General features: G+C 44.3%; 2 protein-coding genes across 3 annotated transcripts; one reads left to right on the forward strand and one right to left on the reverse strand.

Annotated features, from left to right (window-relative positions):
* Positions 1-214: 214 nt before the first annotated feature.
* Positions 215-22495, reverse strand: slc49a4 (solute carrier family 49 member 4). Its single transcript, XM_058081927.2, has 9 exons — positions 22060-22495; positions 19726-19819; positions 16434-16711; positions 15164-15293; positions 9806-9914; positions 6126-6193; positions 3177-3304; positions 2034-2216; positions 215-998 (listed from the first exon to the last, which is right to left on the reverse strand). The coding sequence occupies exons 1-9, from the start codon at positions 22352-22354 to the stop codon at positions 883-885; spliced, it is 1401 nt and encodes a 466-aa protein (XP_057937910.2). The 5' UTR covers positions 22355-22495; the 3' UTR covers positions 215-882.
* Positions 22472-27261, forward strand: hspbap1 (hspb associated protein 1). Of its 2 annotated transcripts, none has more exons than XM_058081969.2 (8): positions 22472-22651; positions 23473-23667; positions 23790-23974; positions 24857-24993; positions 25075-25246; positions 25919-26002; positions 26081-26182; positions 26260-27261. In XM_058081969.2, exons 2-8 carry the CDS (start codon positions 23478-23480, stop codon positions 26620-26622), a joined length of 1233 nt encoding a protein of 410 aa, XP_057937952.2. In that variant the 5' UTR covers positions 22472-22651; positions 23473-23477; the 3' UTR covers positions 26623-27261. The 2 variants fall into 2 exon arrangements, with proteins under 2 accessions (XP_057937952.2, XP_057937951.2); XM_058081968.2 differs by having other exon boundaries at positions 22474-22722.

The raw sequence follows: 27261 nt of genomic DNA on the forward strand, positions 1-27261 counted from the left end.
ACTTTTTATTACACTTTAAACGCCTCCTCTCCGCCCCCATCGTGTAAAAGTGACTTTTGACATCCGTCACTCAAGCGTAAAAGGAAGCTCAGTCACATTAAGGCTATTTGATTGCCTTTCTTTTTTGCTATTAATGACTACCAAAGTACTAGTACTAGTACTACACTTGCGGCCAAAGTATGTGTACAGCCAAAATACTTTCAAAGCTAAGCAGAAGAGTTTAATGTTTTTAATAATAAGGTGCTGGAAAGATTCAAAGGTCACATTTGTTGTTTTGTCTTAGCACATTTAGGACATTTCCTGGGTGCCACCCACAAGGGAGCCGACGACGAGGACGTGACCTTTCACGACACGAGACGAGGAAGGCAGGAGGCGGTAAAAGGTTTGGGTGCAAGGTGAGTCGAAACAAAGACGATTCCCACGCCGTGTGCAAACAAAAACACTTCCTTTGTGTCCGAGTCCTTTTAGAATCCTTTTGTTTTTCCCTTTTCCGTCTCAGGATCCTCGCTTGGCGTCCACACAATGAAAGACTTTGGCTAAAACGCTTCCAATAAATACTGGCCAGCTAGCGAGGAACAAAGACAACACAAATAGCATTGTTAGCGTCATGACGTCGATACATCACAGGTCACCATGGCAACATAAAAATACAAATCATTTTATAAAAGTGTCTGCATGCTAGCAGCATCCACTTTTAGAGAGGCGACAAAAGTTAAAACCACATCAAGTGTAAACGAGTTAAAAAACCAAACAGGAAGTGTGAGTCCTTATCAAGATGTCCATATATACACGCTAACACCTTGCTAGCTCCCTTTTCCACTTCCTCCTTGTGCAAGTCCGTTTTTTTTTTTTTTTAAACGTCCCGTAGATTTTGTCTCCTCCTCACACGGAGACGAAGACGTCCAAGTAGAGACGGTCGTAGGACTCCCTGAAGAAGAGGATGAGCACCAGGCTGAAGACGCAGGAACCCGTCAGACACCAGTTCAACCAGGACAGGTCTGTGGACACAAGACACGTCACACCTTCAACAGCGTTCCACAATGCTGGAATGCCGAGGATGTTTGTAGCGTTGGAAAAAATAAAAAATAAAAAAGCCGAGTCTCGGAGGAGAGAGTGAACTCTCTCTGCTATAGAGGATCTTTGAACACCTCCGCAGTCTTTACCAGGCTTCAACTTCAACAGCAGACTGCAAAGTTTCGCAAACAGCCAAGTTTAAAGAAATAAATAAAAGCAATATGAGACTACTGAAGAAGTTCTGCAAATTTTTTCAGAGCGCTGAATTATTCCTGCGTCTCGTGGAAGAAGATGTATTCAAACCCCCAACCCACCCACCTCCGCCTCCTCCTCAAAGCCACCACGCTGCTTTGTACCGGGCCTGATATGCTTCCCTACATGAGCGGCAGATGAAATGGGAAAAGAGCAAACAGACGAGGGTGGAGGGGCGGCTTCTTGGAATGCCCGTCAAGAGGACGGCCATGCTATCTGAAAGCTAATCAAGTGTAAACAGTCGACACACGCTTATTTTCCTCTGCATTTGCTCCCCAGCGTAGTCGCTGACTTCCTTCCTTTTGCTTTAAAATGTAAACAATTAGGTTGTTTCAGTAAATAGAAGGAGGATGATGGCGCTACCCGCAGGGTGCCGTCTCACCAGTCAATTGGCTTAACATTTTCCTGCAGGGAGACGCTTCGACAAGACGTGATGTTTGCTAACCGCACAATTAGTCAGAACAATAATCCCTGGCCTCGTCATTCTGTTTGGTGGTTGGCCTCTCATCCGACTACTAGAATCAGACCCATAAAAAGCATATCTACAGCTAGAAGACAAGGAGGCATCCTGCGAGGGACCGAGGAGGCGAGGAAGCGATGGAGGGTTTATGTCATGAAGACAACAAACCTGTCTGCACTTTCACGCGCGACTGCCTTTGGTTTGCTTCTTGTTTTGTTTGTGAAATGTGACTTCAAGATCTCACCGTGACAAAAACTACTTCCAAAAGGTCCAGGTGAGTGTGATTTTTTTTGGGGGGGGGGGTTACCTTTACAGTAGAAGGTGAGGAAGAAGAGGAGCAGCCCCGTGAACAGGTTGCCCAGGAAGGTGACCACGCCGCACGTGATGCCTTCGGGGACCGGGTACACCGTCTCGATGAAGAGCTCGAAGAAAATGGGCACGCTGCTGTTGATGAAAATGCCCACCAGGATGCAGGACGTGTACAAGATGGCTGCCAAATACGGGAGAGAAAAAGCCAGTCACATATAGTACTACATCGTTTATCGAGGTTCATTGGTTCCAGACCCCACAGTGATGTGTGGATTACTGTACAGTATAAATAGTATTTTCACAGCTATAGCATAGAACATACAACAGTTTAACAATATTAGAGCCCAGTAGACGTAAAATAACACCCCTATAGTCAACTTTACACTCCTAATACCCAATATTATAAACAAAATAAGGTAAAATAATAAATCACATGAGATAGTGATTGGCTGGTGACCAGTCCAGGGTGTACCCCGCCTCTTGGCAGAAGTCAGCTGGGATAGGCTCCAGCATACCCCGCGACCCTAAATGAGGATCGGTGATGCATGGATGGAAAGCATGTAAGACATGAATAAGACTCGTGTTTGCTAGGGGGAGCTGAGTGAGGGGCGGACAGGAAGTGACGTCGGTGGTTCAGAGTTGAGTTTTAGTTGGGCGTGGGTTTCGTCAATGGGCCGTTGTTTTTATGAGGGATTATTGTGGCTGTTGTGTGATCATTTAAATATGCAGTTAAAGCCTGATCAAGTCTGGTGCTTGTGTGTCTCACCCAACATTACAGTAACAGTGAGTGACATATTCATAGCTTTCAATGTCTTTTATTTGTATTTTAACTCATTTAGCCATTTTTATTAGTTTTATTTAGGAAAAAAATATGTAAAATTGCCTTAAATATGCGCATTTTGCAACTACTAATAACTACTTTTCACTTCCTGTCCAGATACTTTTGACCAGAGATAGTGAGATGGCGCATGGCCAGGTTCTTCTAGGCAATGATGATGGATGATGACGGCTACAATTTGCTTATCACGTTGTCTCGGGAGAAGACGCGGCCTAATGTCTGCCGCTAACGGGATTACGGCCGGCGCCTACTGTACGGCTTCCCTGCCGGAAGCTCCTTTTTCCCGTTTGGGAGTAAATGTACCTGCGGTGGAGGGGAGGTGCGTGAACCTGCTCAGACAGGTGAGTGTGAACCAGGTGGAGGACAGAGAGGCGCCGGCCAGCATCAGCACCAGGATCAGTTTCAGCATTCCCCGGATGGAGTCGGCAAACCTGGAACGGGAGGAGAGCGGTCCATGAATCAAACATCTGTGGCTTATTGTCGGAGAGCGGGGGGGTCGGCGTTAAGACGACACGGTTCCAGCAGCGGCTTCAATTTCTCTCATCGCCAGCCGAGCGGCAAAGAGCGTGCGTTTTATGGTAGCGTGGAAGAGAAGGCACCAGCCGCTTCTCACACTCTCGTCTGGCGTCGCTCTCTTTTTGTGCTTCATAGCTCATTAGCTCGCCTCCTCCGGGGGGAAACGCCTGTTCGAGCTAGCGGAGGATTAGATGACGCTACAGAGGCACAAGGAGATGCTCCACAAAAGAAAAAGAGGCCTGAGAACTTGATGAGAGAATAAAGTGGAAAGTTAGGAGTGGCCAAAAGCAGGAAGTTAAGCTCATGACTCAGACCAAACGACTGATGGACGATGGACTTCCTCCGTGACGCCGCTAAGCAACGCCCGAGAGTCCACCAAACCAAATCCGCATTTCTGTTCTGAGAAGATCACAGCCCTAAATCAATGGCAGTCTTACCCAGACGTCCATAAGTAGCTTATCTGGGGGGGGGGGGGGGGCGTTTGATCGCTGATTTGGCGTGATGAGCGAGTCACAGCGCTGTTCATTTAATGCCGCCGAGCAGAGTCACAAATGGGAGCAACTTGGTAGTCTTCTGAGGTAGCGAGAATCCAGGTCAGGGCTGTGAAGTTTAACATCGTACCCTATTTCCTGTCATGTTGTTGCCCAACGTGGGCAGACCATGGCGCCGACTAAGGAGCCTGCATCGCCATGGCGATATCCCACTTCTCTAGGTTCTGTGGAACAGGCCAACAAACCATCCACTGCACACAACAAAATGGCCCCAGGCCACACTTTTGGACAATTTGCTTTTTTGGATTGGCATTCTAAAAATAACATTTAACACAAAAAAAATTTAAATAGCAAAAAAAAAGTAAAAAAAATACAAGAATAAAGTCAAAATATTAAAAAAAGTTGTACTCTATTCTAATCATAATTTTACAAGAATATATTCTAAATAACATAATTTTATTAAAGAAAAGAACATTTATTTGAAGTTCTAATATTATGAGAAAGAAACAAATTTTTATTTTGGGAAAATTGGGTTGGGGAAAAGTTCTATTATAGAAATAAGTGATAAATACTTAAAAAAAATACTTAAAAACAGCAAAAACAACAGCAGAAATTTAAAAAAATGCTGTCATTTTATGTAAATAAAATCAAATATTAAAGAGCAAAAAGTTGTATTCCAAAAAAAAAATATGGGCGGCAAAATAATGTAAGCTGAGAACTATATATCATAATCAACATAATAATCATAAAGTGCAGTGGCAACATGCCATAATCACATCTTTATACTATTTTGTGTATACTCCATTGTCCATAAAGCAAAGTGCCTACTATGTAGAGTGTACAACAAACTGCAGTGGTAACATGACATGATCATTACATGTTTACTATGTAGTGCATAGGTGGCAACAGGCCATGATCACAACATCTGCATACTATGTAGTCCATACTCCATAGTGCATACAACAAAGGGCCTACTATAAAGTGCAGGGGAAACATGCCATAATCACAACATCTGCATACTACGTAGTGTATACTCCATTGTCCATACAACAAAGTGACTACTATGTAGTACTATGCTTACCTACTAGAAGGTCCAGTGGCAACAGGCCATGATCGCTACATCTGTGTTTGTGGCTTTTAGTGCGTCTGCATGGAATACGACAACGGCAGCTTCGAAATGATGACAAGCAGCAATCACCGTTCGCCGGCAAAACAAATTACCCGCATCTTATTTGTTTGTTGTGTTTGCTCTCCATCACTTCATTGGGGCGTCTGTATGAGGCTCACACAACACCTCCTAATTGGGATTTAACGATGGCTCCTCGTTAGGTATTCTTGCCGGCCTTTCATCCAATCAGCTTCTGTCTGAGCGGCAGAATTAAACAACGGCTCCAACGTTTGTAGGCTGGCGGCAGCCTAAAGAGGGGGCCGCCCACATCAATGTTTCGCAACTGTCTGCTAGAAAGAATGAAATATTTGCTGGCCGCCAGTGTTTTCTTCTTTTGTTTTGGTCTTCTTCTTTTGGCAGTGATGAATGCTGACCTCCCCCAGGAAATGTAGGAGAAAATGAAAAAGCAGCAACAAAAAGCAATTGAGAGAGGCCGCTTACTGACATCTCTGATCAACACATCATGACACTGCATGGGGCTCCTGCGGGGGGGGCAGGTAGAGGTGGCAAGTGGATCAAAACCGGGACCAAAGTAGACTTCCTTTTGATCTGAAGCTTCAATGATGAACACTGGAGGGGGGGTCGGAGTGTTGGATGTTGTGGTCATTTCCCTAATAGCGCTTGGAAGAAAAGGTGCCAAGGAAATGCTGATCAGGCTGCGATGGACGTTTATCTGCCACCGGCGCCAAAGAATCCTTTTGCAGAGTCCACATTTTGTGGTCACGCCGCGGCCGCCCATCCATCAATGCAGATGAAGTGTTGGGGGTCGGGGCGGCGGGGCTGCATTAGCATGTGTGTCGCAATCTGCCTGCACATCACATACTTGACTTAAAAATATGATTTACTTTCTCCACAGTGGAAATGACACCTCCACAACTTCCTGATCTTATTGTTCCACTTGCAGGGATGTCATTATTCCACGATTAAGCCTGAAAGACCTCGCTAAGACCCCTTGGATGCCTCCCAGGGTCCATCAGGCCTTCGCGGTGAATGGAGGTATCAGCTACATAATCACAATCAATTTTCATTTCATTGGACACCTGTCACACTTCACCTTGAAGAAAGAACGATAGTTACCTGGCCATGGCCACCCCGAACACACAGCCGCCCACCGTGGACCAGAAACCGATCCAGCCTGCATCCACCTGAGAGGAGGAGGAAGAGGGGAAATTGTAGCCGTCAGTGTATCAAGTCAGCTAATCAGTGTGTGTGAGTATTCCTGTCTTCTGTGTACTTTTGGGGACATCTACGGTAAATTACCTATGAATTCAATGAAGCAACGAGTTTCCTATAGTCGTCGGATACTTGGTCTACGTGTGAAAAATAACTACACTACCGCTCAAAATTTAGGATCACTTGTCTTAAACTACACACTCTCAGATATTTGTCTTCTTGCACAGCAGCGTTTTCCTGTCCTTGTTAGACCCAGTTTGTGCTGCTCTCTGAAGGGAGTAGTTAACAGCATGGTAAGAGATTTTAGTTTTAGTTTAGATTTTTAGACGGCTTTTCTAATCATCTATTAGCCTTATAAAAGGATTAACTTGGATTAGCAGCCATACCAAGAGATTGATGCAGAGGACGACTGGCAGTTCTTGATAGTAAGCCTCTTCTGATGGACTTTTATTAATGAACATTCTACAAAATGACTTGTCTTATACACACTCACTGTCTCATTCTAGCAGTTTGCCAAATATCATGACCAATTATGCAAATGAGATGGCACCCTCAACAGCCCGGTGCCACAGATAACTTGCAGCCCTGTGGGAAAGACTAATGTGCCTCACTATGCAGTACGTCAAGCCTGGATGTGAGAAAAAGTACCAGGAAATCCAACAAGTGGCTTTTTTGTAATGTTTCTGCTGATTCAAGATGAGCTGCCGCATATAGAAAACATAACAAATCATCATTATCATGATCATCATTAGGTTTTCGTGAACCTGCTTCCACAAAAGCAGAAATGAACAGTTGACTTTTCACAATGGATCATTCTGTTCTGTTCCTTCGCAGCTTTGTGGAAAAAGAACATCCCGTGTTTTTAATGCTTCCGCAAATCGTACCTTCAGGATTTCTAAACGTCCTTTGCTCCTGTGAGGCTCGGCCCGGTTTAATCGAAACGACAAACTAAAATGAGGAGAAATAAAAAAAAATAGTCGCCGCCTGTTCGGACAGAAAGGAAATAAAACGAAGTTGGAGTGCATGACACCACGTGTGAGCACCGACGGGGGGGTTTGGACGGGAGCAGCAAGACTCCACTGTGAGCACCACGTGGCTTCACTGTGGCTTCGCCGTGGCTTCGTGGCAGCGCTACAATGATTAACATCTGTTTGTTGGCACACCTGCTAGCAAGCACCCATCTGCAGCAGAATGCTCAAATTACTGGAAGGCATCGGGAGACCAAGAAGAAAATAGTCTGAAATTGCTCTTGGTGCTTTTGTGCGACGGCCCGAGGCGTTTTCTGCATATTTTATAGGTGCATAAAAAAACTGTCACATCAAATAAAAAATGACAGCGAGGCAGCACAGCCACAGAAAAATGACATCCTTGTCCTAGTTCATGTCCATGAGGACTTTATGGAGATAAATTATTTTGGATGAAAGCCTCAACACTAGCATCTTTTTATGCAGTGATTTTAGACATAAACCACACAAATCATCATGTGGGCGTCCGGGGGTGTCCAAAGTACGGCCTGGGGGACATTTGTGCTGTGGCATTTTTAAATATCTTTTTATGTATTGATTAAAAAAAATAAAAATTTATGAAACTATTTAAAAAAAATCAAGTTAACTGAATGAAACAGTAAAAAAAATTAAATAAGAGTGGATGTTTTTACATATTATTACAAATTTTGCAATCTTACGAGAAACATTACGAGAATAATGTAATGTTATAAGAAAAATGTATTTTTTAAGTTGAAATGGTAAAGAAAAATGAGAAGCAAAACAAAAAATAAGGTCACAGTTTTCAGGAAATGTGTTTGAGAAAATTAATCATAAACTTCTGAGAATAAAGTCTAACTATTATGGCATTAAAATCTGAATATTCAAATAAAAAATATTATTATATATTGTATGTATATGTAAATATGTGTACATTTGGAAAAATGTTGAAAAAAAAGTGACGTCAGGAGTTCAGAGTTGTGTTTAGGCCGGATTACAGCCTCAACAGACGCCTGTGTTATTATTATGATTATTATGATTATTATGATGTTATTATTGTGCCTGTGGCGAGATGGTTCAAACCTGCAATAAAAGCCTGCTGTACTGGCGATCAAGAGTGGTGCATGTTACTAGTGACACCTAGTGGCCAGTGTAGTGTACAATATTTAATCAACGTTATTTAATACTTCACTGTATTTGTACTTTGGGTCATTTAGCAAATTATGCTTAATGCTTAAAATGCTCAATTTAAGCCAAGAATATGTCATATTTGCTTAAAGATGCATTTAAAAAAAAAGAAATAGTACATATTGGGTTGGTTTGCAAAATGTAAAATATAAGCAACCTGCGCGTCCATCGATTTTTCAGTATGTGCTCCTCAGAGGAAAACTTTGGACACCGCTGATGTAGTCAATAAGCAGGACAGACAGGTTGGGAAGCAGCTTAAATATTACATCAATCACAGTTATGTGGAGACAATCCTCCCTAAAGGAGTTCCATCCTGCTCATTTCACAGGCTTTTAAAATGATATTGGATCCCAGTGAGGCACTATACTAAGTTTATTTCAATAAAATACTCCGTAAATCTCAAGTCGTATACTGGCTAACTTGGCATTCACATCTTCTTGGCAGAAACGCTCAGCTTCCGCAGCCTCCTCCTTGACCACGGCTAAGGGGTCAAGTGTCAGGTGCAGCTTCCCACCCCCGCATGGAGACACGCCCCATAAGTGTTTACATGCTAAAGGTTATCAGAAAACAAGAATAATTGGATATAATTGGAAAAATATTGGATATTCCGGTGTCAAACTGTCTGTGACGTGGCAAGAGCAGTGACCGTGAGGTAGGTCTCTAGCTCCCCTAAAACAAAACATCGTCTGAACATTGCCTAGCCTTGGTTTACATACAAGAATTCTTCCAGCAAACAACACTTTCTGGCTGCCATTTTCAAGAAAACTGACAAACTATACTAAGAAGAAACCCGACAAGTTGCCACACAAGGACTTCCTAAAGTTGTGACGTGAGAAATTCACAAGATCTCCTGGAAATCTTGTGACGTTCTTGTACAATAGATTTAGGCATGGCCCAAAACTGAAAGCAGGGTAAGTTAAAAACACACGTGGCACTCCCACTTCATATGGGACAAGAGTACAACATCAAAAACATGAAAAGTTGCAAATGTAGGCTGGGGAGGCGATAACGCAACAAGCCTTCACCTGATTTTCACACTGATTAGTGATTCTGATTGTGAACACCTTATCAAACTTCAAGCAGAGCGGAGAATGTGTGTGTTTTTTCTTCCGAATAAGAAATTCATGCGAGACAAATGAAAAGCTCCTCGCGTCGCCTCATTGTCATGCAGACACACAAAGACCAGCCGCTGCAAATTCTACTCTGAGGAGGTAGTAAGATGAAATGTGTTCTCGCAGGAAGAGTTAACAAAAGACATAAAGTACGCTTCCTTTTTCATTCACTCGTATGTTCTCAGCAACTAAGTTTTGAGTGAGGATTGACACAAGAGAACTGCAGTTTAATAATAATACTTGACTAATCATTGTGTACACAGTACCGTCTGCAAGTGTGTGTGTGTGTGTGTGTGTATACCTGGCTGACATTGGCTGGTGTCAGGATCATGTCAAGGACTCCCGCCCAGCCAGCAATCACTCCAGTGGGGACAGCATAGGCCAACGCTATCATCACAAACCGCAGGTTGCTGAAGTAGAGGGAACAACAACAACAAAAAAATAATGTTTACAGTATAATCCTACTTGAATAATGTGCTCGGATAAAAAGGTGCTGCGCCTACAACTCTGCAGTCTGGTCATTCGTTTGCTCTAAACACCTCATTGTGCTAGCAAGGATGATGTGAATCAAACACAGCGCCCTCTAGTGGCTGTGAGCAGTAGAGGGATGCTATGCCTTTTAGGAAAGATATGACATCGATGCACAGAGAAATCTCTCTAAATCTTTGGAGGCGAGAGATGAGGAAAACAGATTCAAAAAAATGATCAAGGTCATTTGAATTATTGTCCCTAATTTGCACAATTAGCCGTGCCATGTGGTTATGTCATTTTTTAACGCCATGGTGATAAAACATGAAATTGCTTCCTTTTCTGTTTTAAGTCACAAGCAAGATGGAGCCGCTACACTGATCCCTCCTGCTACGTCTTTTTATTTTCTGTCCGATTGTCTGCGCATGAGATGAGGAACAGCAAGCTACATTCACAGACAGTCCCATTATAATGTGCTTCTGAGTGACGGCCAACAGGTAGCTATTCCCGGTGAGCCGCAAGAAAGATTATTATCTACAAGGAAGAACAACGCATAGTTTGGAGGAGCTGACGTGAATGACAAGAAAGCCGTTAATTAGTGTGAAATGTTTATCTGGGATGTGTACTTTTACGCCTTATGGAACTCTGTTCAGTCATTTTTGAATAATACTGCAAACAAACAAACAAACACTAGGATGCCGTGAATGACGTTAAAATAATGCTTGCCTCCTCTGCTTTGTGAGGATGTTGACAGCAAAACGTCGAGATGCTTGTGATGTATACGTCCCACGAATAAGCGATGAGCGCGCGGCAGCCAACGGGGTCATCATGGAGTCTACAAATAAGACATCAAAACGCGGCGCGTGTCCCAGCTGAGGTAAACAGCTTTAGGCAACACATTTTTTTTGCTGGCGGGCATTGTAGCGGCGCCATTGCAATCGCATTGTGTGAGAGCAAGCACACAAGCTAGGAATCCACCATAAGTACTTGTGATCTCATTGTTTTGGAAAGGAACAGAACAGGTACAGGTGCACCGAGTTCAAAGTGAAGGACAGGAAGTGTAACTGCCTGGCGGGAAGTGTCTGGGTAAACAAGTCATGGCTCTCGATGCTTCTAAGGAACGCTTTGTCCGTTTACTTGTTTCACCGCACCGGGAAGGACCGAGACAAGTGGATAAGATGTAAGCAGTGTGCCGCCATTGCTCTGTGGCGATGGGGAACGGGGACTACACAATCACAAATAAAGCAATTACAATCACTTGAAGTGATGTGGTGGGCTGACTTAAACGGGGGCGACCTCATTGGCGCCAAGTGGGGAATAAGAGGGCGTCAGACAAACGAGGCGAGGCAGGGAAAGGAGGGCTCCCCCTCTTCACCTGCCTGCTTCATTGTCATGCCGGGCGGCGTCCTGTGGCGTTGTGGAGAACACCGGAGGTCTCCTGGAGCTCCACGCACAAAACCTCAAATGCGCACTTCCTCAGCTAACAACTAACCTGCACTGTAAAACACACACAGCCTTCCCCGACAAACACACTCTAGCCTCGGAGGCAGAAGGCTCTGACTCCTCGTCTGTCATAAAAGCACCGTGATGGAGTAGCATCTTCACTTTTTAATAACCTTGTCGCTATGGAGAAAAATCAATACCTGTGCACTTAACCCTCTTCCAGCCCTCCTTCATGTCTCGGTTCTCATTTAGATAAAAAAAAAAGCAGATGCTAGGTAGCCACCAGCTAAAGAAAAGAGGGCGTGTATTTTCCAGAGAAGCCTCAAAGTCAGCATTGCCATCAGCTAAGTGGCGGTTGTCCTTGCCTGAGCCCATCGATGCATCACCACCATGACTAGGTTCAAAGCTAAAGTGATTACCACTGGGACGAGGAACTCATCAATCCTTGAGCTCGGGGCTATTTGTTTATTTTGATGAAAATAAAACGATAACTTTAAGCCCCCCCCATGGAGACATTTGGTCGCGTAATTAGACGGCGCAGATGCGAGCAGCTGGAAGCGCTCATCATCAGCAGAGGATCATTAAGCGGCAGCTCGGACCTTCATTTGGCTAACGCCTGCAGCTTTGGGCGTCGGGCGGACTGGCACCTGTTCATAGTGGAGGCCGTACATCCGTTTATCCTGTCATTCATTCATCAACTCCAGAACGACAAGAGAAAAAGCCGCTATCTCTTTGCAACCTTTACCTGCCTTGTAGCACAGAGAATTAGCCGTTCATTCATTTAGATGGATGCATAATTGGTCACTCCAGATTGTCCATAGGTGTGAATGTGAGTGTGAATGGTTGTTTGTCTACATGTGCCCTGTGATTGGCTGGCCACCAGTCCAGGGTGTACCCTACCTCTCGCCCGAAGACAACTGGGATAGGCTCCAGCACCCCCGCGACCCTCGTGAGGTTAAGCGGTACAAAATGAATGAATGAATGAACTTCTTAGCATTTCCATATGTGTTGCTTTACACAATATCACGGTGGAAGTTGCATCCAAAACTGAGCATTATTATCTCTCTCCTGGCAGAATGTAACCATAAAGTATATCACATTACACACAGCCACTGTGTAAAAGATGCGTGTACAAGCGCAGTATAGAAGTCGTGTAGCTGCCACATCCATTTTTGTTTCCTGGTGTATTTACACACCAGAGTGCATGCGTGGGTCCTGCAAAATCTGAGGCTTGATGCTGTCGGCCTGAGATAAAACGCTGGCTGGAAGGCTGCCTATCACCAGTGGGCCAGCATCCGCTTCAGCTGGATGGCCTGGATAAGTTGGCCTATCTTTGTGCGCGTCTGTCCAAAACTATTTGAAAGGTGAGAATCACTTGGCTGTCTCTCTAAAGGAGTCTGAGCCCACTGGCCCTGCAGTGAAAGTATTTCTTCCGCCAAATAGCAGGCCAAGCTCCTCCGGCTGGCGTACCACGTCTCCAGCGCTTTGATTCATGGTCGCCGCCGCGAGCGCAGAAGCAGACTCGCTCCTCAGGCAAAGCAGTTTCCTCGCGGATCGAGAAACGTCGGGGAGCACGGAGCACGGAGCACGGAGCACGGAGCGCGGAGCAGCGCTGCCGGCTGGTAGTGAAGTGTGATTCCATCTTTGTCACAACATTTCCTCTCAGCTCCTCCCGAAGCGAGCGCGGGCCTTGAAACTTTTATGATGTGCCGCCATCCCTCCGCTGAGCCACATGTGTCAGCGGTGTCTTAAAAGTGGACTGACAAGTGACCCACATGGAAAGTTATTATAGCTTGGTAATTAATCTGGAGGGAGGGCTGGAGCTTTTTGATAGCGAGCCGAGCAGATGGCGAGAGCCTCCGTTAAGATTCAATATACTTCGACGATGACAAGTCGTTACTTTCTCTGTGAGCAACTGAATGAAGCAGACATTTTGGATTTTTTGTGAAGCGGCAATGACAAAGATGTCCCAGACCAATGAAGTGCTTTTATGAAAATAAAATAGGGGAACGCCACCACTTAGCTAGACTAACTACACAAGAATACTACATTACTTCTGCTGGTAGACGAGCACGGGCACTCAACTTAGTAGCAATCAATACAATTGATCGTAACTGCCCGTAAACTGCCAGTAATCCCTCGTTTATCACAGTTGATTGGTTCCAGACCCGACTGTGATAAGTGAATTTGTGGATTCCTTCATCATAAACTGCATATTTTCATAGTTGGGGCAGACAAAACCTGTTTCCAATATTCTAAATATATTCTTTAACATTATTAGAACCCTCTAGATATGAATAACGCTCATATAGTCACCTGTACAGTTGTATTCTGTTCATCTCGTCCCATTAGTGAGGGCGAGTGTAGCCCAGCGACATACTGTGAGCCTCCGAAACTCACCCTACTCTGTCAAGCGTTTGCTTGTCAAATGCCGTATGAAATTAAATCTAACGTGTTACCCCCAGGAGATATTTTTCGTGGCATGTGTTGCAAGATCCAAATTTTACATCACTCTCACAAATAGCAATTCATTGCACATGGCAGAAATGTTTGTTTCGTGTTGGAGTTGCACGCCTGCACAATGTGAAGGAAAGGGTGAGGGGGATGCCAGCCAAGACAGTTTAGCAAAACGCTACACAGCACATAAGGATCGCTACAGGCTGCAATAGTATCAACCACAGTGGATCGGTTTGATCGGACCACTGATCATTACTGGCCCATTGTCTTGGAAACGCATGTGATCGGCGTTGAAAGGCATTTATTGGCATATGCTTATCGCAAGCTTTTCCAAGGCAATCAGCAAATAATGATCAGTGGCCCAATCAATCCGAGCATCCCTAGTATTACCAAATATGGACATATAATCATATAAAATAAGCCAGTTCAGAAATAAATTAAACTTGTGTTTGTGTGTATCAAAGTAAATGTGTTCCTGATGTGTGGAGGACAGGAAGTGACGGCAGGATTTACGGCCACAACCCTGCCACAAATTTATTCATTCATTAAAAAATGTTTGAAAAATGGTGATGGAGTAAAGCCACACAATTTGAAAATAAAGTAATAATTCTGCAAGAGAAAACTTTTATAGTGCAATCATTTAAGCTGAATTTTTGAAGCTGAATAATAATCAGAAATTGAGAAAAATCGATTTTGGCCTAAAAACCAATACTGGACATCCCTAGTTTTTAGAGTGCTATTTTCCCCCATAACACTATGATTTTTTTTTGTTAGCCCTAATATAAACAAAATAGTCCATTGTCATCATCATATTTTAAAGTGATTTTAAAGTACAGTACAGTCTGAGTGCAGGGAAAGATTCTTAGTCCTAGATGGATCACTTGTTGCCGGGTAGAATTCACAGGGCTCCATCATTTGTGCCCCAAAAGTCAAATGAAAAACTCGCATGACATTCTGACATAAAAAAAATGGTTTGTCCATCCACTGTAGCTGCCATTTATCAAGTTATTGCCACTTTTATAATTTTAATATTGTTAAAAAATCCAATATGGATCCAATCCAATATGGTAAGACGTTACCTAAGAAGACCGTTGTGGTCTTCAACTTACATTACCTCTTTTTCCTTTTTTTGTGCATTTGTATTTTTCGAATAAAAAATTAACCGTGGGTCAATAAGGCCCCCAGGCTGCACTTTGTACATCCCTGATTTATTGTGATGTGAGGTTAGACCGCCACCTAGCGGCCTGGCATGCACACTGAAGCCTACACAATGACGTAAATGTGCACTCACCTGAGCAGTCTGCAGATGCTGCTCCTGTAGCTGAGCCTCTGGCTGGCGGCGGCCACGCTGGGGGGCAACGGCGGGCGTGAGGGGAAGTAGAAGAGGACGGCGGCAAACAGGACGGCGATGGCGGCCAGCTCTGCGGGAGTGCCGTGATGTGCGAGCGAGCGCCAGGGAGAGGAGAAAGCGTGTCATTAAGGCGCACAAATGCTATATTCAGGGACATTTCAGGACTCTTGAAATAACACGTTGAAAATGACTTTGACCTCCAATCGTCTGGAGCGAGTCGGGCAATCTCACCGAGCAATCTCGTCGCTACTCTTTGACAAACACAACTGTAATCACCCAGCAACTGATTGTCTCTTCCCTGCATCCTGCTACACGGACCCACACCTGTGGACGTCTATCTGCTATGAATGCTAGCTCAACGGTCTTCATTTAAACTACATGCTCATTACTGTGGTGGTACAACTGTACTGTACGATACCATACTACTACCTCTCATGTAGTTTATTAAGGTGATGTTTGTTGGTTCGATTTCAGTGTGACGGTATTGATATAGCGATTACGTATTCTAATGACAATGGAACAAAGCCAGTTGCTTGGCGTTTTAGCAGAAATGAGAAAGAAACAGTCGGTCCAAACCAAACAAAGATGGCAGCACAGGAGGAGGATGTTTGTTCTACACTAATATGGAGCAAAAAAAAGACAAGCTGTTGCCTTAGAAGCAGAAAATAATAAAAAATGATGTTTGTGTTGCTGATGTTGCATTATGTACTGTATACATGACCTTATTTTCACACTTGACTGTTAAGAATGGGAACTTAACACTCAATCGCCCGTGCAGTTAATAAAGCTTTCATGATGGTCATAGTTTGACCCTGGAACAGACTACTTCCATTATTTACTGTAGGACACGTTTTGTTGGTTCCACTGAGGACACGTGGGATTGTTTGAGACAAAGCAGCTGGTGTCCACTGTCCTTGCGATGACCTCTAAAACTTTTGGACTGGTGAATGATGTTAGCATTAGCTCAAACACAAGACTCCAGCCGGCTCTACATGCTTTTAATTTTCTGAATCATTTAAGCATGACACCCTCACCAATCTATTCGTTTCTCAGCTGCCTGCTTGTACAAAATATAGTTGGCTTCTTATTTTTTCTTCAAAATTGCCCCCCCGAATCGCTTGATTGTATTTGTCCCTCGACGCCTGGACGTGACGCTAAGCTGATACGCTATCGATCAGCGGCGGCCTCTGAGGCTCCGGCCGGCTTGTACCTGCATATAAAACCAGCTGGATCTTCTCTCGGATGGAGTCATCCAACATGGCAGCCGTCATGGCCGTGGTGCCCGCCGCCTGAGTTCCGTTGGGAGCGGGTACGATGAGAGGTCCCACGACGAAGGCTGCGGCTCCGCCCAGGTAAGAGAAGAGCGAGGCCACGGCGGTGGCGGTGGCCCTCTGGTCGGGAGCGAACCACGTGGTGGACAGGAAGGGTCCGGCGCTCATTATGGTCGGACCGGCTAGACCGTTCAGAAGTTGACCTCCGTGAATTAACCTGAGACGACACAGAAGACAACATTTGAATAATATCAAATAGGCTGCATGGAATTTGGATTTTGGAAGGCCAGGTACGTAAAAGCGCCTGGGAATCCACTGGGATCAAAACGACCAGGAAGTAAGCAGAAATGAAAGAAGCTTCCACTCCAAACAAACAACACACACAAAATCCTTCAAACAAAAGACTTCTCACTCTGCTTTTGATTCCCAGCACAGGATGCTGAGCCTCAGGACCAAAGAGATGATTTGAGCCCCTGGAGAGGACTTCATGGAACCAGCGAGACATGAAACGGCGTGCGGAACAAACATGTCTCTACAGGCGGCCCGACCCGCCTCCCTGCGCTGCACAGTAACGGACCGGGACCAGCGGGGAACCATAATGTGGTGTTTGAACTGGAGGCGCCACACACAGCCACAGCAGCAAAACACTTGACGCTTCTCTCTCTCTCTGTAAGAGTGACATCTACTGGGGGCACCGTGTACTGCATCGGCCCAAAAAGCTACTCATCCGTGACACGGCGCCTGTGACCAATTACTATTAGCTAGTAATGAATCAGCAGTGTTTGCTTATCTGCAGTCTTTCCTTACGCTATCTTGTCTTTTACTTCACGCTAGCTTGCAGAGGTCACGCCCATCGAGCAGCCGGGCGTCAACGAGTAGAGCCTCGAGTACTTTGACCTTGAGCTGTGCAGGCCGAAGTAGCCGATAACAAGCCGGTAAACATGGTAATGGTTGCATTTCATTTGAACATGCATCCCATAATCAGTTCCCAGTTCCACATGTCCAAAAGGAGTAGGAAGAAGCAAAGCTTATTAAATCCTACCCCTCCATCTGGTACTTTTACAATCAGTAACTGTTACATTTATTCACTTCCTGCTTTCCTAATATAGGTTAAGTTTTTAAAATAGGTTATATTTTTTTATTTTTTGTCATGTACCAAAGTAGGAGGTGATATGAAATGCTATGGCTTTTTAACGTAGTCCTAGCATAGAAGTGTTTCAAATGTACTTCTTCCCTGAGATCATATTTCTCCTCTCTTGTAGAGAAGTACTGGATGACATTTTTAGCTAATTGGTTATTTTTAGCCTTATGCATTATTTTAGCTGTCTGAAGTATTTGTAATTTATAAATAAGGAGTCAGTCTGTTCTCCAGAGGCGGCATTATGAATTATCCTTACTGACCTTTTTTGCAGTACATTTAGCCAGTGAAGATTGCTTTTATAGTTATTACCCCATATTTCCACACAATAAGTAAGATATAGTAGAACCAGAGAGCAATACACTGAATATAATTCAAAAACATTGAATTATATTACATCTTTTTCTCATTTTAACTCAGTAAATCTCAGACATTTTTCAAAAGACAACCCCGTCAGTAGTTTTTGAACATGGAACATGTTCAACATTTCTTTCTGCCTTTTTCGGTTCGTAGCAGCAGTAGGACATAAGCAAGTCATCCTCGATCTTGTGACAAACTGTGTTCCTTTTCAACTAAAAAAAAAAAAAAAAAAAAAGATTCTCAAGCTGCATCGGTGCTACGTTTGCGCTTCAATCCCCTGATGGATGTCTCCCCCCAGCCTCGTGAGACAAGGAGGCAAACAGACGGAGATCACTGACTGGTTTACTCAACAACAACGCTTCATAGGGTGAGTCAATACAAGACAACCATCTGCCAGCATTGATATTTCTGACGACAAGGCTGCCCAGCTGCGGAGCCCGCAGGAAACACTCCATATCAGATATGACATTCAAATCTTTAAAGGCTGGTTTAAATGATTGAAAGGATGATTGAAATGACCTTCTCGCCGTGTCTCAAGCGGAGAAGCTCTGAGTTGGTGAGCAGGAGAGTAATGGAATGATTATTTTTTTATGGCGTCCACCCGTCGGAGCTACTCTCCCAAAAATAATTACATTTATTACAACACGGATAGCTGGACTGCATTAAGAGGGGTGAAAATGTTATTTCAATTTTTAATTTTCATTATATGCAGACGGGATGGATATGTGAAGACATTCCCATGACTGAGGAGAAACTGAAAATGAAACTACATTTAAACACATTTCATTTAACACATAAAATAATCATAAAATGTTTTCTATACCGCTTATCCTCACTGGGGTAGCGGGGGTATGCTGGAGCCTACCCCAGCTGTCTTTGGACTGTCGCTTTGCACCACACCAGAGTGAAACCAGTCTTGTTTGGGGTATACCTCAACGCGAGATTATAAATGACACCATCCCAGTTAAGAGCCGTCCTATCTAGTCTTTGAGCATGAGCTAATTAAACTTCTGTAGATGAGAAGCTGAACATCTTTGAACAGTCCGCTTGTGAGCAGAAGTGCAGAATCTGGAAGATCTAGAAAGCTTTCTGTACGGGTTATTGTGTGTAGCTGCTCTATAGGAGTCCACAATTCAATACAAAGCACCAAAAATGAGCATAATAGGTCCCCTTTAACGTCATTGCTTCCATGGCCTTGGTGATTAACCAAATTCTTCAGAATCCAAAATGGTGAAATTGATTTATCGCGTCCATCCAGACGATGCAACGTCATTGAATTCATGTGACACCCCTGTTAATTTAGCCTCGTTGTCCGTGGATGACTTTGTTTCGCCTCTTAATGGTGTTTTTTTTTTTTTTACCTGACTTGTGTGAACACATTAAGGCCAAGAAAAAGACAATTTCAAAAGTTCACCTTAACAGTTTTGTTATAAAAGACTGAAAATAAAAGCACTTTATTAGTGTCTACCTTCATACGTGAATTATTCACACTGGCGCCTAATCCCCTGTTGACAGCATCTAGGTCATGACAACAATGGACTTTTAATCATTTTGACAAACTGCCTGATGAATAAGTCAAAACAAAGCCCACACAGCCCCCCTACCCCCCCATTACAATTCACGGCGTGCACACAGAGCAGCGTGAATTCAATTACGGGGAAGAGCGCATGACCTCGTCGAGCACGATGAGACATCGGCACAACAAGACGTGGGAGTAGGAGGAGGAGCCTTACCAGCGACGGAGGGGAGGGTCCGACAGTGGGACGCTACGTAGGACCGACCCCAGCAGCATGAAGAAGGCAGACAGGAGGAGCGACTCCCGCAAACCTGCAGGATATAAAAGGTGATCAGACAAGGTGGGGGTCAGTCTAGTAATAGGAATAGTAATAGTAATAGTAATAGTCAGAGTAATAGTTTTACAAGCATAAATCAATTCTACATGCATATCAATAATGAATGAAAGGCATAAATGAACAGCTAATATGGTTACCATGGTTACAATGTCAAAAACGGAGGGAATGACATTAAGTAAGCTCTTCGGACATTAAAAGATTTTCCCCATTGTTACATTTAAAACAAGAAAGAAAAGAAAGGAAAAATAAAAACATGATGTTCACAAGTCCCAAAACACAAGTCTGAAGTCTTTGGAGTGTGAGTACAAGTCAAGAACTGGAGTCTGGATCTCTGACTGCTACTGATTAAGTCTCCTGTTAGCCGATAAGCATGTGAGGAATCCCGTATAGTTCCTCATTTAATGAGTGACAACAGGAAGCGTTTTTCTAGTTGGGATGTGGAAGTGGCCTTTTCTCTGTTTCACCACGGCAGAAGCTGGCCGGGTAAACTAAACTTTCTGTTGTACTCTGTCGTCGTTTGTGCTATTACTTTATTACTTTTTTAATAATAATAATATTATTATTATTATTATTATTAAATTATATTGCAGTGTTTGTCTTTGTGAAATGCCACCAGTGCATCACAGTAAAAAAAGTTTCCATTTTGTTTGGGGGAATTTGCTGTATATAATATTGAATATCAGTAAGAAAGCCAAAATCCAGCATCACTATTTACGTTTTCTAATTTGAAGTTGAAATTAGGGTTATTATGAGGACATTTTTCATTTTAGCAGCAAATTGACAATTAACAAGTTGAAATATTTTAAAGGTCCTAATATTATGTGAAGCCAACAAAAGTTAAAGTGGGGAAGAACATTAAATAGTATGGGAATAAAGTCACAGTGATATGAAAACAAAGTCATAATATTCGAAAAAGTATGTTTACAAAGATCATTTCATAACAAATAAAGACTGATGTAATTACTAATAATACGCTTTTTCAAACATCTCACAAATCTGAGCAGTTGGCCTTTGCATCCTTTCCTTTTTCAGTATGTTGCCATGTGTTTCCAAGATCCCATAAGTCCTGACTGGCACCATTTAAACCCAGATCTTGTGCCGTGAGCTTCTTCAAGATAGTGTACCTAATGAAATGAAGTGGTTTGTTTTTGAAGCGAGTGGAACTGGAAAATCCTGAGAGGGCTTGACTGCCACCGGGAGCACTTTAAAAAAATCTAGACTAACAGGGCTGGTACATTTTTCAGATTCAGTAGACCCTGAATGCATCACATTCACCTTTTCTCACCTTGTTGATCATAAACAGCTTTTACCCTCAGGGACCAAGTTATGTCAGAGTTGAACTGTGTGTGTGTGTGTGTGTCATACATGGACAACAATTAAGGCCTGTCCCCGCTTTAACAAGGTTCCATAAAGGAGGTCACATAACAGTTTGTGACTGCTGACCCAGGTGAATGAGCAGCAAAGTGGAGTCAGGCTTTCCAGGTCTAACAATCAACAGGTGTCTTATTTCATGTCGCTTTTTACAGTCTCGTTACGCACCGTGACATGTTTGACGAGAGCGATATGATGACTCAAACGTCACAAGAAGAGTTACACAATTTCTGGATAACTTTTTTTTCTACATTTCATGAGTCACATGATGGGTGGCACGGTGGCCTGGTGTGATCCGAGTTCAAATGTCTGCTGGAACATCTCTGTGTGGAATTTGAATGTTCTCCCCCCGCTTGCGGGGTTCCTCGCCCATCCTAAAAAGGTTAATTGGATACTAAAATGTCCATAAGTGTGAATATGTATGTTAGTTTGTCAATAGGAGTCCAATGATTGACAGGTGAACCCCGCCTCTCACCATCAAACTCCAACTCCCTCCATCATGATAATGTGGACAATACAATACATCCTAGTGAAGAGATACTTTACACAATGTTGTGATGCCTCTACTTTCAACTTGTTTTAAGCAGACTTATTCTGTAAACAGCAAGATTTTAAGCATCGACTATAGTTGTTTTAACCCTAACAGAAACGTTAGGAATCACAATAATCCACTTGTTATCGTCATATTGATACTGGAACTTGTGTGCAGTGTTACAATTGTTATCACAGGCTTTGTTGTGCTTCGTAGCTTCCCAGATAACCAATCAATACATTCTATTGAGCAGGAAGTCGGGGTGAAATCGAATGTTTTTAGTGAATTTCCAAGCATATGTCTGACCTCACCTCTTTTATCCATCACCCACATGAACAGCAGCCATGGAATGAAACCCACTGGACCCCACAGAACCAATACGGCGATGTCGGACTTGGTGAAACCGAAGGCGTGGACGGCCGAGTTCTGGATGGGCCCCCAGAAGTTCCACACCATGCCCTGCATGAGGGCCAGCAGGGAGAAGAGGCTCAGAACCAGCCATCTTCGACCGAACACTCGGCTGTTGACTGGTGGACCGCTCGCCTCGGCGTGAGACGGGACGAGAAGCGGCTCCCTCTCTGCCTCGGTGCTCGAAGCGGCACCCATACTGGATACACCGTGAGATGTCTCAATCCGTCGTTGGTGGCCCTTTGGCGGCGGTGAATAAACAATTCTCTCCCTTAGTGTCGCTGACAAACAAAACACCCCGACGCTTACGGAACTGAACTGCGCGTGCGCTAAGGAGTCCAGTTTCCGCCGTCGAAAGCCAAGTTGGAAACTGTGGCCGTTCAGCCGCCATGTTGGCTCGCCTGTGGTATTAGCTGGAGTTACGGTTGAGCCGTTGAGCGGATCCATAATGGAGCAGTTTCCACAGTGAGCGTGTCGGAACCAAACGGAAACAAAGTACGTCACTTCTCCGTCACGTGAAGTTTGTTTACCTCTGTCCAAATCTCCACAGCACGTGCTTTGAGACGGTGAGAGCCCTTTTATTTTAACACGTTTCCCTTATTCCTCCATCTTGTATACCTCCATTATCCTCACACGACCACTCACACTCGACCTTCTGTTGTTTTCTATGACACCGATCAAAATCAAATCAACTTTATTACACACGAAATGCAGCTGCTTTTGCCACGCAAAATAGCTTCGAGGCGAGTTCATGCTAACTAGCTAACTTGCTAACTTGTTTATGGATGCTTCATATACCAGCTAACACCTGAAATTGGTGCATGTCACGACCATCTCTGTGCCGTCAATGTTGTTGTGTGGCGATGCTGCAAACGATACGAAAAATGTCGTTTGTTGCCCCATTTTTCAAATGAAACTAAACATCGGGAATAGAAATTAATGTACATGTCACATTACATTGAACGTCACTTTTGTAACAATATGCTAATGTATGCAGACAGTTTTTTCATTATTATTTTAACTTATACTTACCAACAATAGTATTACAACAATCGAGCCTGACGTCATTATCAGGGGTTGTCTAGTTTTTCATAGCTTTCTAGGGGTTGAGCATACACACCATCAAGGGTATCTATTTTTAATGGCCATAGTTATTTTTCTTTTAATTTTGGGTTGTAAATCCTAATCCCAAGACTTTTTTTAGCACATTCGCATCATGATAGGAATTTTTAGTCATTCCGGATGCATAGTGGAGACATCTTGGATGACATCACTGATTAATAATCAATATCTGTGTCTGTTGTTTTGTACATTAGACGTAATGGCCGCCCACACCCCAGCCTTCAGTCCAGACGAGGCCCAGAGGATTGTGGGTCGCTTGCAGCAGCCTGCGGTCTTCTTGAAGATGACGCACGGCTGGCCTGTCCTCCACTGGACTGCAGAGAACCTACGTGAACGTCTTGGGGACAGAACGGTTCGCTTCCGACTGGGGAGAAAAGGCGACACTAACGGTAACGACAAAGATTGTGCGCACGGTGTGAAGCGGCGTCGGCCATTGTGTGTGAAAACGTCTTTGCACTTTTGTCTGTTAAAAGCCAAAACAACATTACTTCTTTTGTTTTTCTGCCAATAGCTCCACTGTTTGAAACCCAGTGTCCTTACGTTGAAGCAAAGATGGCTCACTTTCTGAGCTGGGTCAAAGGTGAAGCCGGGGAGGATGTGGGTCCTTTCTGTGACTACTCCTCATCGGAGTATTGGGCCTATGCTGACTACAAGTACATCGCCATGCTCTTTGCAGATCAGCCATCCATGTTTGAGGTAACCTCGAGCCTGCACACTTGGTAGCTTCTCAAATCATTCAACAAAATCACAATCACGAATTGAAAATGTTTAAAAAGAAAAGATGGGCAAATATTAATATGTTTTTTTACGTTATTAGGCTTTTTATGCCTCCCCTGACCACACCTTCACTGCTTAGGTGGCAGTTGACACCCACTCTGTAATGAAAATTACTGCCACAAACAGATGTGGAGTGAATATCATTGCTTGACATTTAGCATCTAACTGGTTAGTCAGCCATGTTGAGGATCGTTAGTCCTTGGCGGAGGTCTGCGTTCTACTTAACAACATTCTAGAGCTTTAAAACTAGTGTGATTCTGCTACTAGTAAGACCCACAAGACAAAGTCATGGCATTCCAAGAATGGTAGCTGCACTGAAGGAAGATGTAAATACATTTTAAAGCAGGCTGATTTAAAATATTAAATTCATATTCTATTACATTTTAATAAGTACCGGTAGATGAAAAGGCTTCAGGCAATCCGACAGAGTAAATTGAATGACACAAAATAATCCTCAGGTTTTGGCAGTTTCATTTAAAATGCAGCGCTTCCCTTTCTTATAGCGTGCGAGCGATAAAGACATTAAAGGGTCGTCTCTTCCCAAGCGACACACGCCGACTTTTATTTGGCAGATTAATTTTGGCTGCGTGTCCACCTGCCATTATCGCTGAATGGCACTGCTGCTTTTCAGCAGACAAATGTAAAATGTGCCTTGAGGCAAGGTTGACCGTTATGCCATGGAGCTGCCTGCTTTTGTGATGATGACTTCATTTCATTCATTATCCAGCGGGTGATTGACAGGGCAGGATTGTTGTCGCAACATGAAGTCATCACCGCAGCTACTCTGTGTTTGTGTTGCAGGATGTGAAGTGGGAAGTGTTTGGGTTGGAGGGGCGGAACGGAAAGGAAAGCACCTTATGGGTCGGCTCCGAGGGGGCCAACACGCCGTGCCACCTGGACTCTTATGGCTGTAACCTGGTCCTGCAGGTACAAGGGCGGTAAGAGCCGATTCCGATGTACTTTAGTCATGATGCGCTTCGACAAACACCACCGTTGATTTTTGGTCAAACTGTGTGCAGGAAGCGTTGGCACCTGTTCCCACCAGAGGACACGTCCAAACTGTACCCGACCAGGATCCCCTACGAGGAGTCCAGCGTCTTCAGCCGCGTGGACGTCCTCCATCCTGACCTGAAGAGGTTCCCTGCATTTAGGAGCGCCAGGGCCCACACGGTCACCCTGCAGCCTGGACAGGTGATCCACCTCCAGTAACGTCACACACACACGTAGCTTAGCATCATAAATGTGCGTGTGTGTGAAGGTGTAATTTTCACTGAGAATGACAAAAGGAGAGGGACTGCCTTCTACCACCAAGTAAACCCCGCCCCACGCAGCCCCAGGTAACCTCAGGCCCGACCACCGACACAGGACCGCCCTGGCCGGGACAGAAGAGGCCAGTACCCACTACCCCATGGCGGACCAGGCGGCAGAGATGGGACACCCAGCGCCAGACCCCTGCAGAGCCCACCCCCTTATACAAACACACACAGAGCATAGCATCATAGAGTACAAATGTACCATCGAGCCGTCCTTCCATAAAAGCCCGCAACTGAGAGCCGACCTCGCTCGTGTTCAGCTTTCATGGAGGTCACAGTCGCCGGCTCGTCAAAAAGCGGGCAGGCCAAGTTCAAGCCAGTCCATCAAATGTCATCACTTGAAGTTTCAGGACGTATTTCGTAAATCTGTGGCCTCGCTGGAGGTCGCCTTTTACATAACTTTATTTGACATCTTATACTGCATAAGGGCTCATGTGACAGTTTAATGGATTGTTATTGGATAGCTTCCTTAAAGTGGCTGCTGAGCGAATCCTGCCATCTAGTGGCCGAAAGTGCATAACATCTTGACAACTTTGTCCTATCCTTCCAGGTTCTATACGTGCCTCGACACTGGTGGCACTACGTGGAGTCTGTGGACCCCATCACCGTCAGTGTCAACTCCTGGATTGAACTGGTGCGCTCCCACCCGAATACAATTCAATCTAGTCCCTCGCTGATTTATGAACAGGATGTAAACTTAGGTCTTTCTCAGGACGACGACTATGCGGCAAGGGTTGGCGAGGCCGTGACCAAGACGGTGGTGTGCGCCCTGAAGAGCGGTGAGAACACAGATGACTGGCTCAACCCCACAGAGGTAAGGGCTCCTTTTTTGATCTGTAAAGCGATCTTATCCTGCTCATTTTTGGGTTTTTAAAACGTTATTCCGTGCAGGAATGTGTGCCATCCCATAATGAGAACATGCACTACATCAACCTGGCAGTGCGGGCCTGTGTTCAGCGACGGAGGACAAACCAAGTCAACTCTGATGCTCGCACAGCCAAGAGGGACTCCAGTGGACAAATCAGACGGTGTGATCTCGAGGCGGTCCCCTTCGGACCGTGTCTTCTTGCTGTACGCCATGTGCCCGATGAACACGGCAGAGCGAGTCCTCATACGCACGGAGACCACGATGGCAAGACATCAGAGACAATCACCACCGACAACCTGCTGGAGTGTCTGCTGCACCCTGACGTCATCACCAGGGTCACTGAGCTCCTGCTAGACAAGCAGAGGACTCCATCATTGCAGCAATAAACAATCTTTGATGACGCTTCTTACCGTCCGGTCTGCATCAGGAAGCGGGCAAGGCAGGAATCACGCCACCAAAGTGTCCACTTTCTACGCCTTTTATGCAAAGAAGGCGGACGCCTCGCCATCAAAGTGAAAGATGGAGGATGAACACAGCGTTTCGCCTTCTTATCACGATGAAGGACAGCAACGGCGGCGTCCGGCACAAACTAATCCTGTTTGTATGTCCTCGCAGGAAGGATAAACAACAGCTTTGTATGCTAATAGCGCAACATCCTTCATTTTAATAACGTTTCACACATGTAAACACATTGTAAACATGTTTTGCTTGCACAATGTTTTCACAAGCATGGCAGTGTACTCGCTTTGTACAAAAACACATGGCGGTGCTAAATCATCAGTGCAGCTAAGATACTTTTTACACTCATCTCACAACCTCAAGAAAAAATGGTCCCAATTTGTACACCTACTGATAAAACATGACATGTAAGTACTGGTATTGTAGTGCACAGGCGGTCCTCGGTCTACCAAGACGTTTTGTGATGTAAGTCGAGTTTTAGTATAAGCGGGAAGATATTCACTACCGCTCAAAAGTTTGGGATCAATTGCAAATTTCTTTGTTTTCCAAAGAAAAACACATTTTCA

This window comes from Doryrhamphus excisus, linkage group LG12 (assembly GCF_037039965.1).
Source record: "Doryrhamphus excisus strain RoL-2023G ecotype Guam linkage group LG12, RoL_Dexc_Guam_v1.1, whole genome shotgun sequence".
Classification (NCBI taxonomy): domain Eukaryota; kingdom Metazoa; phylum Chordata; class Actinopteri; order Syngnathiformes; family Syngnathidae; genus Doryrhamphus; species Doryrhamphus excisus.